General features: G+C 49.9%; 1 gene segment (V, D, J or C); it reads right to left on the reverse strand.

Annotated features, from left to right (window-relative positions):
- Window positions 1-12,465, reverse strand: part of LOC124232078 (immunoglobulin heavy constant gamma 1-like) — a 15,943-nt gene extending 3,478 nt beyond the window's left edge. Inside the window, 3 exon segments of the C gene segment in view lie at window positions 854-978; window positions 11,799-11,862; window positions 12,201-12,465. Of these exon segments, the coding sequence occupies window positions 854-978; window positions 11,799-11,862; window positions 12,201-12,465 (454 nt within the window).
- Between the last annotated feature and the right edge of the window lie 2,908 nt (window positions 12,466-15,373).

Below are 15,373 nucleotides of genomic sequence, written 5' to 3' on the forward strand. Positions count from 1 at the left end.
GCTCCTGGGCAGCCCCTGCTGCTCTTGCTCTTCAACTTGCCCCTGGTTACCTATAGCTGCTTGGCACCCCCTCCCCCTCGGCTCTCCAGGGCAGCCCCTGCCTCTCCAGCCCTATCATCCCCTCCACACAGCTCAGGTTCCTGAGCTCAGCCCAGGGCTGCTGGGTCTCCCCAGGGCTCTCTCTGCCCCTTCTACTTCTCCCAGTGCCCTCAGCCCAGGTTTGCCCTCTATCCTGGGCTCATTCCTTTCCTAGCACTTGGCTTTGCCTCCTGGAGCCACCAGGTGCCCAGCTCTCTCCTGGCAGAGACCCACCCTGGTCCCCCCTAGAGGTGCCCAGGACACCACGGCCACCACCTCTGACCCTGCCGTGGGGCTTGAGCTGGCTCCTTGGCCTGGACAGGACCCTTAGGCCACCTGGAGGTCCTCTTCCTCTCCTGCTCTGAGCCAGCCCACTCTCTGTGCTCAAACCCATCTGTGCATCCTGGTGTGCATGCTGTAGCAGCTCAGCTCCGGGCTGGTCCTGACCTCAGCACAGCTGGCCAAGCGCAGCCCTCAGGCTTCTGGCCTCCATCCTATCACGTTCCTTGAAGGCCCTGCCTCCTCCTGCCCAGTCGACGTCCCTGGCCTCTGGTGCATGCAGCCCTGTGGGCGTGGGTGCATCTGCTAATGGCTCCATGGTGCCTGCGTTGGGTCGGCTTTGTGGCCTGTGGGCAGCCTGCTCTCCCCCGTGCTGACTCAGTTGCTTGAGCCCCTCGGAGTCGTCCCTGGGTGCCTGGGCTCCCCGCAGCTCTGCAGCCGATTCCACTGCCCCGAGTCCACTCCCTTCCCCCTGCTCTGTGAGGACCTCACTCACCGAGGGTCAGGGACGTGGAGGCGGCTCCCCCGCACGCCCAGCCAGGGTCTTCCAGGAGCCCCCTCCCCTCCCTGCTCTGGCCCCAGGCGATGTGGCTCCTCGTGGCTTCGTGTTCTGTGTGTACGCTGCTTGCAGGAGTTCATAGCTGGGTCCTGGAGGTGTGAACGCCCTCTCCACGACCCTCTAAAGACTAAGAGTGGGACCGAAACCGGGGGGCACCACTTGCTTCCTGAAGTTCCCTTTTCTTCTGGGTGGTTGCTGTCTCAGAGGGCCTGGGGGGAGTTCATTCGTGGCCGAGGCTGCCTCACGTGGGTGCATGGGTGTGGTGTGAAGCAGTGCCTGGGGCCCAGGGGAGAGTGCAGGAAGCCCGGGCTCACGTGCCTCTCTTCGCTCTCTCCCTCCTACAGGTATTGTGCCCAATGGCCCCACCAAATGCCGGGGCACCCAGGCCTCTCACGTGAGCCCTCTGGTCCCCACACTCAGAGGACACCTCCCCCTGCCCCGGTCAGCATGCAGTGTGGACACAGGCTGACCTGCTCACAGCCCGCAGCCCAGCCCAGGGCATCATCCTGTTCTCCTGCCAGGACAGCCCCCCGAGTAGAAAGCCGTCTTCCTCTGGGTCCCTGCCTCTTCCCTCCGTCCCTCTCTGGCTCCATCTGTGGCCGGATCTCTGAGTGAAGGCTGGTAGCAACCAGGGTCCGAGATAAGCTATTCTTCCAGACACAGCTGTCCTCTGGGGACGGACAGAAGTCTGTGTGCAAGGACAGAGTCCACGGTGGTCACTGGGACCCAAAGGTCTCCTCCGTCTGAGAGACAGCGTGCTATCCCTGTCCTTCCGCGTGTGGGCCAGGACCCAGCTGTCTGTGGGTGGGGGGACACGGACCCTCAGTGTCTTATGACTTGCAGTGCCGTGGCTCACCCAAGGCCCTGTGTGTACCCCTGGGCCGTCCCATCTCTTCCACATTAGGCCTTGGATCGGGGATCCCTGGGCGGCACCATGGTCCCCACCCTGGAATTGCCGGGGGCCAGGAAGGTGACTGGATGTGAAGGCAGGCTTGGCTCCTTCCAATGGTTGATGGGCAGGAGCTTGTGCTGTGGCCGCTTAGGTGGGCCAAGAGCAAAGTCCAAAGTGAACCTTCTAGGAGGTGACCTCAGATGTAGGCGGGTGCTGGCCCTCCCACCCATTGCTATTTGTAGCACCCTTTGGCCACCGGTGTCCTCAGAGCGACCCACGTCCTCCAACGGTCTCCTCCAGGTCCCTCTGCCTCCCCTACTGTCAGATCCTCACTTTCCACAGTTGGGGTTTCTCAGAGCAGCGCCCACGTCCAGGTCCCATATCGTGTCTGGTGGTTCATGGGTGTGCTGTGGGCCATCCCACAGAGAGTGGCTTCTGCAGCTACTCTGCTGGTTTGCTCCTGTGTTGGTGGCCTGCAGGCAGCTCCAGGCTCTGTGGGCGGGGGCGCTCCTCTCTGCTCCACTCGCGTCAGCAAGGGGCTGGAAGGCTCCACCTGGAGTCCAGCGCCTGGGCTGGGCGGGCGCCCGTGTTCCCTCTGTCTCTGTGATCTTTCCATGGGGATTCCCTGTGCTGAGCGGTGCCCGGGCCTGACTCCCAGGAGGAGCCCTGTCTCCTTAGGTCCTGCTCTCAGAGACCCAGCAGTGGTCCCTCAGTGGCCCTGTCCCCATGGAGGCCGTCACATGGGTACCCTGGGGTCTGGTGAGGGAAGTGAACCTCTGCATGGGGCAGGGCCAGGTGATGGAGGAGCCTGTGGTCCTGGGAATGTTGCTGTGGACACCCAGAAAACGCCGTCAGCAGCAGCCTTGGTGAAGGGAGTGCCCTCTGGTCCCTCCGGGATGAATTCATGATAATCCACCTCACACTCCCGGCGGCTCTGGCCCGGCCTCCTCTCCGTGGCGCCCACGCAGTTTTGCCATCTCTCCCACGGAAGGCAGCCTCCCTCAGTCATGGGCTCAGCACGCTGTGAGCATCGCTGCCGTTACATAAGAAGCACGTTCATCTATGTAATTTCTGGTCAGGAAATGTTGATGCAAATAATCCATAGTCAATGTATAAATCAAAATGGGGGAGAGTTTATTACATGAGCCAATCTGAGGACTACATAGCCCAGGAGAACGACCTTCCCCAAGGGAGGAAGCACTCGGGAGTGGCCGGATGTACAGGGAACATACATCACATATGACAGGAATATCCCTTTTTCTAGGGTCACAAGATGCTCCTAGCACAGCAGGTCAGTGGCCCTGAGAAGAGCACAGCTGTCAGTCATGAATCCTTTGTTTCTGGGAGGAAATGCTCATCTATAAAGAAATGCCGATATTGCGGGCATATCTTTAAGGGCATCATTCTTGCCTTTGATGCACTGTAAATGTTTAACGCAGATGTACAATGCATGCTCGACAGGCCATGGCAGGCCGTTCCAGAAAACCAAGGTCCAGCGGAATTAGGTTTAAAAGAAATGACTTTCTCATATACCTCAATATATTAACTTTTCTTATTGCTTTTCAAATATTTGTTATTTTCCATGTTGAATCAATAATGTTTTGATAGAAAGCATTGATGATCAAAATATTGTTTCTTGGTGCCAGAGTGGTTGCTGCCTGCCATGGGTCCATCGTGTCCCTCAGTGCTAGGCTTCTGTAGGATGAGCGGATGAGCATAGAGGTACATATTAGCAGGGGATGCATGTGACAGGTTATGTAACCTTTCAGTAATTTTGCATTGTTGCACAAATGTTGCACATGTGCTTTTACATGAGTCCTTATGCTTACATTGTTTACAATTATAGAACAGGTACAGTAACAATCATGATGACTGAATATTTGAAATGATTATTTTACAAATTATATTTTAGGCATAGTCTTACCAGAAGAGGAGATTCATCCAGGTTTGTAAGATCTGTCAGCCACCTCAAGTCGCTGGACAATCGTGGCTCAGGCCTGCATGCCAGTCTTACAGCACTGAGTAAGGGACATGTGATTAGTTTGAATATTGTGACTACTACAAGAATTTCAAGGAGTACCAGAAACAGGAATTATAATTTGGTTGTCAAAAGGGAAGCAGTACCTGAAGGGAGTCAATCAAACAAATGCAGACTGGGGGTGGGGGTCGCTTAAGGCATTCACCTGCTTTTCCATGTGCTTTAGCAGAGTGGACACATTGGAAGATTCATCAGGTCTAAAAACAGCATTCAGTTTGAATGAGTGCACATGTCCCACCTTGGGATGCTGTTAGACTATCTAAGGCCATTCTAATTGGAAGGACAGCCCTTCCCACTAAAGACACTTCAGTATTTTATAAGGCTATTCCAGGTTGACTACCATTAAGGGGTTGTTGAGTAAATTTAGTCAGAGCCTCTATGTGATATGATGTCTTCTAGCCCCAAGGAAGGAAAGAATATAGCCACTAGATGATCATACCAGTGGAATAGTAAATGAGTCCATCTGGCCATAAGGAGAGGAAGATCAACAACAGATGTTGGCTCAGGGCAAATCCTTCTCTGCATCCATTAGAAGCCCATGGTGCAGTGTCCTAGCCATCCGGGTGGTAGCCAAGACCAGAAATTTGATCACATAGCAATTGAGTTCCTTTAGGAGACCGCCAATGAATGCATGGCCCTTGAGACCAGTCTGTTCCAACCAATTACTTTCCTTACATGTGACAGTGTTCTCACATGACCTGGGCAATAGCCATCCCACATTTGCGTCCAACTTCCCATAGTTTTCACTGTAATAGCTGTTTTTTTGTTTATCTGAAAATTATTGGGATAATTGGATGGTCTGAATAACAGAAAAAGAGTAGCCATGCCTGGGATCATTAATAGGATGGGCTATTGGCATGTCTCAGGATCATAACTGGTAATGTTGGATGAACTGTGCACACCTGAACTAGATCTTTCCATCATAATAAATTGCTTTAAGGCTTTTCGATCATGCCTTGAAAGAGAGCAACCAACCAAGGTACCCAAGATGTATTAGAAAGGGGAAGTTGGCCACATATCCAACAACTGGACAGATTTTTGTGTGTAGCAAAGGAATGTGAGCATTGTAAGACATTGCCATCAGAGGCCCATTCTGATGTGGACTGAAAAAACAAACATAGTATCAGGAAAACCTTAAATGGCATTTTTGTGTTTAATTAAAAGTGTTTGGAATTACGTTGTAATCTATCTTACACATTTGGAGGGGTAGAAAGCAAAGTATTAGGGTAGGTGACAGTTGCAAGAGTTTAAATGAGGAGATATAAGGTTGGGAATACAGGCCTGGTCCGCAGTCTTGGGACATCTGTCTACAACAGATCCATCTTCTTCTCATCCTGATGTGGAGGGATTTGTTTTGGTCGGTTGAAGTCAGTGTCAGAAATAGGAGCTGAAACCCACTCAAGTGGAGAAGCCGTTTTTTAAAAATGAGAACTGTGAATTCACGAGTCTATGCCTCTTAATTTTGCTGTGCAAGATTGGTTAAGAGTACCTGGTATGGTCCTTTCCAACCAGGTTGCAAAGAGTCTTTTATCAGGTGTCTTTTCCAATAAGAGAAATCTCCAGGTTGTAGCCCATGACCCTTAAGGTCTTCATCTCCTGGGAGCTTTGTCTCCTGCTGTGAAAGGAGTCAGCTACCGATGTTTCATGTCTTTTAGATGTATGAATGGCTACCAACCTTTCTTTCTTTTAAGTGCCTGAATGAGACCTTGACAATAATGTCAGATATCTCCCTTGAGCAAAGGTGGATCACACATTCCCTCATGTAATTGCATAGTCATTCTGTTATTGTTTCAAAATGAGACAGCCAATTTTTACCAAAATATGTAGATCTAAGGTTGAGGAGCTCTAGCAGAAGAGCTTTTGGCCATGAGAGATGAAATGCTTCTGAAAGCTTTTCCAATTGAGTTTTGATTGCGCTATTAGTTAAAATGTTTCATTATTTCACCAAATGTCACAAGTAGATTTCATTATTTGTCTTGCAAAATGAGTTCCCCGGTCACTGTGTAACTCAGTAGGAATTCCCCAAAAAGGAGCTATCCTTTGCAATAATAATTTACTTACTGCTAAAGCCATTGCTCTTCTGCAAGGAAAAGCGCCAACCTAATGTGAGAACACACAGATCATCACTAAGCTATTTACATCCTGGAGATAGTGGCATCTGAACAAAGTCCAATGGCCATACCTCAGACGGTCCCTTAGGAAGGGAAAAGAGGCTTTGTGACCCAGGAAGTGGTTTCCTTGGATTATAATTTGTGCATATTGCACAACAAGCATGGCTTTATGAGCTACTGTGGAAGAAAGTTTCTAAAAGTATTGTTTTCCCCATGAAATCAACTTTTCGGGTGCTCCATGGCTAATTTTTGTATCTGCTGGACCAGTGGCAATTGTGCTCCATCAAGCACGAAGAGTATTTTCTTGGGCCCAAAACACATCTGTGTGGTGGCGTCAAAAATTCTCTCTTTTCGTTGCCATGTTTAACAGAGTCAATAGAAAGCAGGGGACATTCTTGAGGCTGGACAGCATGTCTATCCCAGTGACGTCCCTGCTCATCCTTTAAGTAAGACATTTGTAAGCCAAATTAGATATTAAAATGTATCCATGGTCATTTCTTTCCTCTGGTGCTGGATGCAAGGTAGCAGAATTAAGACAATGACTAGAATTACAACTGATAGCATTATACAAAGACATATTAGAATTTTTTCCAAAAATTTTATATAGTCTCTAAAACACTTATATCAATAACATATATGCATGCAACAATATTCATAAAGGAGACTTAGCCTCACTTATTTGACATACTTCCCACGTAACCTAACATACCAAACAAGCCTAGTTAGTTGAGTATCTCCCTCTTTCTAGGAGATGAGAACATATTCTATGAGACATTCCCAGGGCCCACCAGCAATTCTCAAAATTACTTTCAGGTGAAAAGAAAGACTTCATTTCAGATTTGAATTTTGGGGAAGCTTGTCAAAAATATCAAAGAGTTTTCAAACACTTGGTCAAGTAGAATCTTAGGTCACTGTGAAACAATCCATTTAACCATGGTGACAATTAAGGATTTTCAGGCAGATACAGAAAATAAGAAATCTGTCAGGAAATCCTTAGCTGCTGTGATTAAAGACCTGACAGAAACAATGCAGGAAACTCATCTTGATAAGATGTAAAATCCTTTCCCTTCGGGCACACTGCTCAAAAGTAAAGAAAAACCTTTCACAACCCCTTTATGAAGAGCAGAGCAGAATCCTGAGAAAATTATCCTTTTAAGAGGAAAAAAACCCAAATTCTAATTTTTGTACCAGCTTACTTTTGATTTTAAAACGTTCACTTTTTAAACTTAATTTTCATCTTAGCCAACCTGACAATGCACAAACTCTCTGCTCAGGGCTCCTTTTCCAGAAACCTTCTGTAACTTTGTTTTTACATTGAGAATTTTTCCTATGTCCTCTTTCCTCCTTCCTAGTAGTTTAGGACAAATTTAATTTCTTCACAAAACAAACAAAACTATTTCTATTCCTTATATCTTCTTTACTGAAAACATGCATCTTGATTTTTTTAATTTTTTACATTGCTGTCCTGTGTATCGGTGGACCCACAGATACTGTCTAGAAACCTATACTTTCTCATGGAAAATTTCTCAGCATGGCACAAAACATGTTATGAATAAACCCAAGTGTTTTTCTAGTTTTCCTGAAATAGGAATCCAATGGCAGATAAATCTATGTTTAGTGATTAATGCCTAATACTATATCTCATGTGGAGTCGAGTAGTTACGCAATAAAGTTTATCCATTAGTTTAGAAAAATTATAAGATTTCAAGTTACCAAAAGGTTTTGAAATTATTTTAAGTAGTTATACTGAAACACATAATTATTGTTAAAATTTCACCCAAACACTTTTATCTTTTTCACATCTATTTAATTTACTTGTTCCCAATAATCATATTTAGATCGCCACAAACTTCATGAGATGTTAGGCAAAATCAGCTCTTATTCTAAGTATTGTTTGCTGACAATCTTTGTAAGAAGGACCACATGTCTGTATCATGCCTAATGCTGATAATTCTGGAAACATGTTTATTTCAATGAAACTCAAAGACTTAAGTAAGTCTTCATTTACCAAAGATTGTTTTATATCAGATTAACTTGAAAGACATTTGGGTTAGTTTTCATTCCATTTATATAAGTGTTTACTTTAAGCTAATCAACTAGAGCTCTTTTAGCAATTATACACCTGATGGTAAAACTATCACACGCGGATAACATGTATAGAGACGCACACAGAGACTCCACAGCTATGGTTTTAAAACTACTGCTATGAGTCAGGTAGAGTAAGGCAAAGTTCACCAGTTATGAAAAAGTAATGAATCCAAATTTTGTTTTCAGCTTTTTCTACTAATATTTTTATAGAAGACACTTAAGATGCTAGATGTTTGGCAATAGTGCTTCCATAGTTGTTTTTCTCTGCTTTTTCCTTTTTTCCCCTTTAGTCTGAGGAATTGGTGATGGACTCGAGAACAGTTCCTGGTGAGTTTACAAGCTTTTTGAGATAAAGGAAATGGGTGGAATCTGAACTGCCTCTAGAGCTGCATTTCCAGTTTTCGAAAGATTTTTAAGTTAAGGACAGTTGCTCTGAATTTCTAGGAATTTGGGTTGTAACTTAAACACATGTCACAGGTTGATCTACCATCCAAGCACATCACCCTTCACTTGCTTCATTCCCTCTCGGTGCTTAGTTTTATTTTAACTTGGGGAAGGAGGCCTGTATTAGAAAATTCCTATCAGCCTCTGAATATCAGTTTCTAGTTTGGCCAATTCCTGATCATAAGTTGCTAAATCTTTTCAAATCTCTTATCCGGTTTCACTGGGGAAAACAGTAACCATCCCTGGCCGTGTTCATTCCTGGTGAAAACTCCATGAATGTTTGATGTAGCAGTTTCCCAGAAAATCTCTCAGTGTCTTGTCAACTCTGGGAGGGTCTCATATTGGACCCTCCTTTGAAGAAAAGCTACGGGGGTGTCTGTGAACCCATGACCTAATAGACTTTTCTTTCAATTCCCTCTTATACCAATTTTTATTAGCTTTTTGCAACAAAACTTTCAAGGATGTTATTTTGGCATTTTGAAGTCTTTGCTTTTAAGTGCACTTTTTAAATGATATTAACTAATCAGAGTGCTCCTTTGAATGGTTAACATAACTCCCCCAAGGCTGGTGGCAGTTTGGTGGGGCCCTTAGCCATGGATGGAGTGCAAGACGCATTTCTGTCCAAGCATCTGTGACCATAAAATGGGGTGTAAGTGCATTTTTGACCAACCGTTATCATGCCAAGCCTTCAGGACAGGAAACAAGCTTAGTAAGATCTGCAATTCTTTATAATTTTTTATAGATTCTAGAACAATTCTAGATTTTGAGCAATGGTCCCAAAGGTGGCACACTTGACTCTTTAGGGGTTAAAACTTTCTCTGTTACATGGCTCTTAAACCTTGTGCAAGAAAGGTAAGTTTTGGAAGCTCAAAGGAGCCCAGTGTGGCCAGTGTAATTTTAATTTACCCAGGATTACCTTGCCAGCTGTTTACAGTTATCACCATTTTGTTGAGCATGTTCAGGTGTCAGCATGAAGCCAGCCAGAATTTCAATGGGATGCTGGCTATTCATGAACTGGTCCATTGGGGCTGGCTCTGTGGCCGAGTGGTTAAATTTGCGTCCTACACTTTGGCAGCCCAGGGTCTCGCTGGCTTGGATCCTGGGCCTGGACACGGCACTGCTCGTCAGCCCATGCTTAGATTGCATCCCACAGAGCACAACCAGAGGCACTCACAGGTAGAATATACAACTACGTACCAGGGGGCTTTGGGGAGAAGAAGAAAAAAAAATAAAAGAACCGTTCAGCTTTTAGAAGTGTGGTTTCCCATTTTGCTTTTAGTTTCATTTTACCATAAAGTCTGAACAATTTCTAGCGATGGTGTAGTGGGTCGGAAATGTGCTGTTTGTGAGAGCCACTCCCTAGAAAGGTGTGAACACCCTCCCACACGCCTTGGTTTCCCCCTCCAGCAGTCTAAAACTGCCTTGGGGACTCAGATTGCTGGATGACCGATCCTTATGTGCAGGTACCCGGACGAGCCTTTAATCAGTTAATGCGAATGATCGCGAAGGAGTTTCCTGTGGGACGGCTGCACGTTTCGTGGACTGATCCTTGGATACTTCCACCAAGTTCTCCATCACCTGAGAACAACTTTTGGCCAGAAGGAGCTGGTGTCCCTTCTCTTGGGAGCTGAACATGTTCAGACTCTCATTTCTCTATCAAATGACTTGTTCAGATTTTATAGACACGATTATTTCCAATTTAAAGCCAAATCAAAAAGGTCACCTTGCCCCACTCCTCCAAAGTTCCCTCTAGGGTCCCCTGGCCCAGGACATCCGCCCTAGTTTGCTCTCGCCTAGGACATTCCCTCTTGGTTCCTGTTGCCTAGGACATCCCCTCTACGTCCCTCTTACCTAGTGAATGTACCAGTACCCCTTTAAGACACCAAGTCTTACGGCTTGAAACAGCTCATATAAATCTCTGACCCATCCACTTAAAATAAGGAGGTCCAGACTTCAGGAGAGCTCAGTGGGGGCACAAGAAGCATGTAGTGAAGCCAGGGTGGGAGCTTCAGTGGGCCCCTATTGGTTCCAAACCCTAGTTCAATGTAGAGTCTAGCCAGTGTCTGGTCAGTTTTACTGAAATTCTGCTGATTAGGCCTAGAACTGTCAACGCAAACAATCAATAATCAATCTATGACTCAAATTGGGGTGAGTTGATTATATGAGCCACTTTGAGGTCTGTATAGCCTGGCGGAACGAGCTTCCCCCAGGACGGAAGCATTCTGAGAAGTGGGTTGTACAGAGTGGTTGTATGTCATCCTGGAACAAGGGACATACATCACACAGGACAGGGATATCTCTCTTACTACAGTCACGAGATGCTTTCCTAGTGGTCACGAGATGAGCACAGTAGGTCAGTAACAAATCCTTAGTTTTGTGGAAGAAATGTTTATTTATAAAGAAATGCTGATGTGGGGGTGAGGCGTACATCCCTGTGTTTAAGGGCATCATTCTTGGCTTTGGGTCGTTGTACAAGTTTACAGCAGATGGACAATGCATGCTCGACAGGTCACGTCAGGCCTTTTTGGAAAAATAAGGTCAGGCCGAATTAGTTTTAAACCAAATCACTTCCTCATATTCTTTAGGAAGTTAAGTTTTATTATTGAATTTTTTTTTTGGTGAGGCTGAGTGACTCCGAGCTAACATTCGTTGCCAATCTTCCTCTTTTTGCTTGAGGAAGAGTGTCACCAAGCTGACATCTGGGCCAGTCTTTCTCTATCTTGTATGTGGGACACCACCACATCATGGCTTCATGACCAGTGTGTAGGTCTGCGCCTGAGATCCGCACCTGCCAACCCTGGGCCACCAAAGTGAAGCGTGTGAACTTACGCACTGTGCCACCTGGGCAGCTCCTGTTAGTGCTTTTTTTCATCATCACCAATGTTGAAGAGTTTGGAAAAATCCCCGATCGTGTCCTAGCTATTGGGTGTTAGGCCCACTGAACCCACTACCTCCTCTGTGCCCAAGGTTCTGGCAAGTCAAATTGGCATTTGCACATTGACGTGGGGTGCTCGTTTCTCCCTCCTGGTAGCCATGCTGTTTGCCCCTGGTTATGGTGGTAGGGCTGGTGTTGAGGATGATGGGTCACTCTTGGGATCGGCACAGGGTTCTCAGGCACCAGGCCACTGCCATCCCCAGACCCATGTAGGGTGCTGGCCACTTGGCTTGAGAGGGCGTGACCGTGAGGTCTGGGTGTTCAAGCCACAGGGCTTTTCAGGATCCACACACACGTCCCCATCCTGCTCTGAAGGACCCATTCTTTCAGACAAATCCTTTCACATGGGAAAGCCGGTGAGGCTGTGAACTTACCTCATGCTGAGATGCTGTGACCTGTCGAGTGGGGCTCTGGGGCTGGCTTTCAGGAACAGTCGCCCTGTGGTCACAGAGCAAAGAGATGCTTTGAAGGTGTTCACAGAAGCCCTTCCTCTGGCCCTGTCCCGAGCGGGAATGTCAGAGTCGAGGCGCCATGCATCGCTGCAGGTCCTCCCGAGCAGAGATAAGATGCCCGGCCAGCCCGTGACCTGACAGCCCTCATTCCTCACCTCACCTGACCTGTCTGGACAGCATCTGCCCCACCCCCAGCCTTGACTCCGTTCCGCCCCTCACTCCAGGCCGCTGCAGAGGCCACCTCAGAGCCGGATGGCTGCCGTGAGCCTCGGCTCACCAGCTCTCATTCCCGCTGTGGCCCCTCTCTGCTGCTTCCATGGGCACCAGGCCAGCTCAGCCACACCAGCTCCGCCTGGGAGGTCTGCTTGCGGTAGCACCTCTCCGGATTGCTGTGTGTGTCTGGGTGGATGTAGGAGCGTGACCCCTGCAGGCATTTCAGGGGGACTGACGCTCCCAGGGGCCCGGACACGTATGGACTCGTAAGGGGAGCTGGGGGTGCGGCCAGGAGGAGCCCGCCCTGGCTTCCCAAGTCGCCCAGGTTGGGGTCCCGGGGAAGCTCCTGATGTTCGGATGCAGGAGGCTGCTCCATCCCGCCCAGCGCGCGCCAAGGACTCCTGGCAGGCCCCTCGCTCCAAATCTCGAGGAAGCGCACCGATTCTCTTCTTGGTGTGGTTCGGGGTGCCCTTCTCGGGTGCATGCAGTCCCAGCTGTGTGACAGTTCCACGAGGACGAGGTGGCACGAGATGGTGGGCAGGGCCACCATTGGTATCTGACTCCCAGAGCTGTGCCCTGCAGTGTCTGGGTGGGAGCTCCCTGAACACCTGCTGCTCTGGGGGAGATGGCAGCCCTGTGCCCCCTCTCCACTCATTTCTGCAGGAGACCCAACTCTGCGCCCTTGCCCCTCTCAGCCGCATACGGGACCTTCACCCGCTTCCCCTTTGTCCCTGTTGTGTCCAGGACTGAAGGCATATTTGGGGTTGGTTGTGACTGTGATTGTGAGCTATTGTCACAAGACCTCAGGCCCCAAACTCTGGAAATCAAGAGCACACAAGTGGGAAAAACAAAGGCTGAATATTTGCAGCTGCTGCCACCAGGGAGACAGAGCAGGAGGGACTGGGGGAGCCTTTGCAGTGGGGGTGCGTGCCTATATGTGAGTTGTTTTCTGTGGGTGTATCATATATCCTAAACGTGTCTATAATGTATATGTGTAATGCTAACATATTATATAACATATATGCTGATACGTTAAAATGTTTCCTACGTACAGAAACCTTCTTTATAGGACGGGGGGGTTCGGGGGCACCTGATGGGGTCCCGGGGAGGCGGGGTGTCCGCGATTGCTGGGAGTGCATTGGGCTCTCTCTGGTCCATCCTAAGTCACTGGGGATGAAATCAATGAAGCCAGCAGTCACTGACCAGGCCTGGAGGTTTGGGGTGATGCACGGGTGGCTGTTTAATCCCGGGCTGTCCTGAAGACCGAGGTCTGACGTCCTGCAGGTCTGAGCATAGAGAGCAGGCTGCTGCCCCCTGGTTCCCGCGACGAGGGCTCGGCTGCCTGGGCGGCGGCTGCAGGTGGTGGTCAGGGCTTGTGAGCAGTCTGGCCGCTGTCCATTCGTGTGTTCAGTGTCTCACCAGTAATTGTGGTGTTTTCTGAACAGGTGTGTCCGTGAGGATTGCTGGGCAGCATGAATCTCCAGGGCACCGGGCCCTCCAGGAGAGACTCCTGCAGACCGCTGTGTGCACGTGTGGGAAGTGGGGTGGGCAGCGCGTCCTTATTTTTAAGTGACCCTCAGACCACGCATGTAGTCTGTGGCCCTTGGGATGACCACGGCTGGCCCACGGTCCTCATCAGTGCCCAGACCGGACCCTGTCCCGGCCGAGCAGGGGGTTGAGGGCATTTGAGTAAGAACAGAAACAACAGCTTATCTTGGGCTCATAAAATACACACAAAAATTAAGGCCCCTCCTCTGTAACTGAGATCTTTGCAGCTTTCTGCTGCGCCCCTGGGTGTGCTGGGCATGGACATCCCACTCCTGAACCCCAGGCCTTCTGTCCAGCAACAGGTGCAGGGCAACTGCTGCGTCCTGACCATTTCTCGGCCTCGACCACCGTCCCTGGATCTCAGAACAGCCGCTGCCAGATCCTGCCTTTTGGGCTTAGCAGGTGTGGTCGAGACAGGTAAAGGGGGGTCCTCTGGTCTCCAGACCACACAGCCCTCTTGGGGTCATGCACTAGGGGCGCTTCACAGCAAGAGTCTTGTCCCAGTCCTTCCAGAACCTTCTGTGTTGACCAAAGTGATCCCTGGAGGTGTGAGGTGAACCGTACCCTGAGGGACCTGTCACACCTCACCCCCAAGTCCACCTGGAAGCAACACGAGGATCGTCTGCATCTGAGTCCTTGGCCCCCTGAGGACAGAACATTCTAGAAGCAGGGAGGGAGCTCAGGGAAGGGGTACCTGTCCCTGGCATCCACCCCTGATAACGTCAGTAGATTGTCTTCCCGAACAGGAGGCCCAGGGTCGTCTGCACAGATGGCCGCTCTGAACTCAGCTCTGAAGGGTCTGGCCCTCAGCCTCTGTCCAGGTGGGTCCCTGGTTCTCATCCCTCAGGCTGTGGTGCCCGGCCCCTGGCTGTGCAGAGGGTCTGCTCCTGCCCATACACCACCTTCGGACAGGCTCTGACCTGCCTGGCTCCCTGGCTGCGGGGGTCCACTTGTCTGGAGGAGCGGCTGGCCGGTCAACGGGCAGGAGACCAGAGGGTGGTGACGTGGAGGCCGAGACCCCTCCTGGTTGTCTCCCGGCAGGACTGAGGGCTGCCCGGGGCTTGCCGGCTCCCTCGGAAGATGGCTGGCTCCTCCCGAGGGGCCTGGACCCAGCCTCCCCTCGCAGGTCCCAGCCTGCCCCCTCGTCCTCCTCCAGGGCGGGGAAGGCTGGCTCGGGTCGGCAGGAGGAAGTTTTGCTGCTGCCTTCTGAGGTCCTTGGCCTAGAACATAGCTGGTTCTGACGTCAGGAGGCCGTCGGCTCGACGAGCCTCAGACTCCTCGTCTGCCTGCCGTGTGGTGGCTGGAGCTCAAATCCCGGCAGGTTGTCCAAACTCCCAGCTGGTGCTTTGGCGGGGCCCTGTGGGGCTCCCTACACAGGCTATTACAGGGCCAGCCCAGCACTGGAGCAGAGGTTACAGGCAGGTTTTGGGGTTCCCCTGCTGTGGCTCCCCCTTTTATGCACATCTCCCCGCCTTGCCAGCTGCTCTTGAGATGCAGCCCTGAGTCCTGTGACCTGACCCCACTCCGGGACAGTCACAGCGTCAGCTGGGTTCCACTTACACTGTTGCGTGGACGCGGGAGTACCTTCCGACAAAGGTTTCCAGGGGAGATCCTGTCCAGCGTCTGCCTTCTTGGCTGTTTCCCAGCGCCTTCACACCGTTGCCGCTTTGCACAGTTTCCCGAGTTCATGGTTGCGTCCGCAGGGGCTTCGTCTGGTGCAAGCTGCTCCCCCACCT

The sequence above is a fragment of the Equus quagga genome, unplaced genomic scaffold, assembly GCF_021613505.1.
Source record: "Equus quagga isolate Etosha38 unplaced genomic scaffold, UCLA_HA_Equagga_1.0 HiC_scaffold_2140_RagTag, whole genome shotgun sequence".
Lineage (NCBI taxonomy): Eukaryota > Metazoa > Chordata > Mammalia > Perissodactyla > Equidae > Equus > Equus quagga.